The 790-nt window shown below is 65.7% G+C and overlaps 1 protein-coding gene across 1 annotated transcript in view; it reads right to left on the reverse strand.

Annotated features, from left to right (window-relative positions):
- The window catches only part of LOC104129305 (rho guanine nucleotide exchange factor 16), a 10,472-nt gene that overhangs the window by 224 nt on the left and 9,458 nt on the right, over positions 1 to 790 (reverse strand). Inside the window, exons 13-14 of the mRNA XM_009642226.2 lie at positions 569 to 670; positions 11 to 132 (exon numbers count right to left, since the gene is read on the reverse strand). Coding sequence (XP_009640521.1) covers positions 11 to 132; positions 569 to 670 — 224 coding nt within the window. The remainder of the gene's footprint in view (positions 1 to 10; positions 133 to 568; positions 671 to 790) is intronic.

Raw genomic sequence — 790 nt, forward strand, 5'->3', positions numbered from 1 at the left:
TGTTCTCAACCCCCAGCCGCTCCATGCGGCGGACGTTGCACTCCACTGCCGTGCGGCTGGTGATCTGCCGAGCGCAGGACTGGGGAAACCAGCCCCTTTCCCCCTCCCGCAGCCTCTCACCCCAGCACCAGCCTCGGAGGAGAAGAAGAAGAGGAGGTCAGGCAAGGAGGAAGGGCACTGCCCTGGGGACGCGCGTGGAAGGAGAGGGCTGCACCGCGGAGGTGCCAACTACAGGCATCCAGGGAAACCCTCGCAGGGGAGGAGGTTTCCGATGTATTGCCTGTTCTGAGGTTGTTCTCTCGCTTCCGAGGTCTCTGCTGTGGCTGCCAGCAGCACTGGTAAGTGACACAGCACCCCCACGGCAGTGCCGCCTCCGTCAGCCCCCCGGGGACCCACTGTCACCTGCTGGGCCACAGCGCCAGCCAGCGACACGGACCCTGCCAGCGGCCAGGGCTTCCTGGGAGCTTTGGAAAGTTGCTAAAATCCCAGTGCACTGGGATCATGAAGCCTTCCCCCCACCATAGCTCTGCCTTCCCCAGCCGCAGCCCCCCCGCTGGCTGACACTCACCATCCTCGCCCCCCAACACCAGGACAACATCAGCCTGCTGCAGGGAAATCTCGTCCGCCTGTTTAGCCAGGTATGTCTGGGTTATCTCCACTTGGCTCAGCTCTGCAGGGACAGCGGGGACCCAGTGAGAAGGCACGGCCGGAGCCGCAGCCCGGCACGCACGGCCAGCACCGCTGCCCGGGGTGCCCCCTGGTCCTGGGCAAGCTGCTCCAGCCCAGCCTG

Source organism: Egretta garzetta, unplaced genomic scaffold (genome assembly GCF_000687185.1).
Source record: "Egretta garzetta isolate BGI_Z169 unplaced genomic scaffold, ASM68718v1 scaffold737, whole genome shotgun sequence".
Classification (NCBI taxonomy): Eukaryota; Metazoa; Chordata; class Aves; order Pelecaniformes; family Ardeidae; genus Egretta; species Egretta garzetta.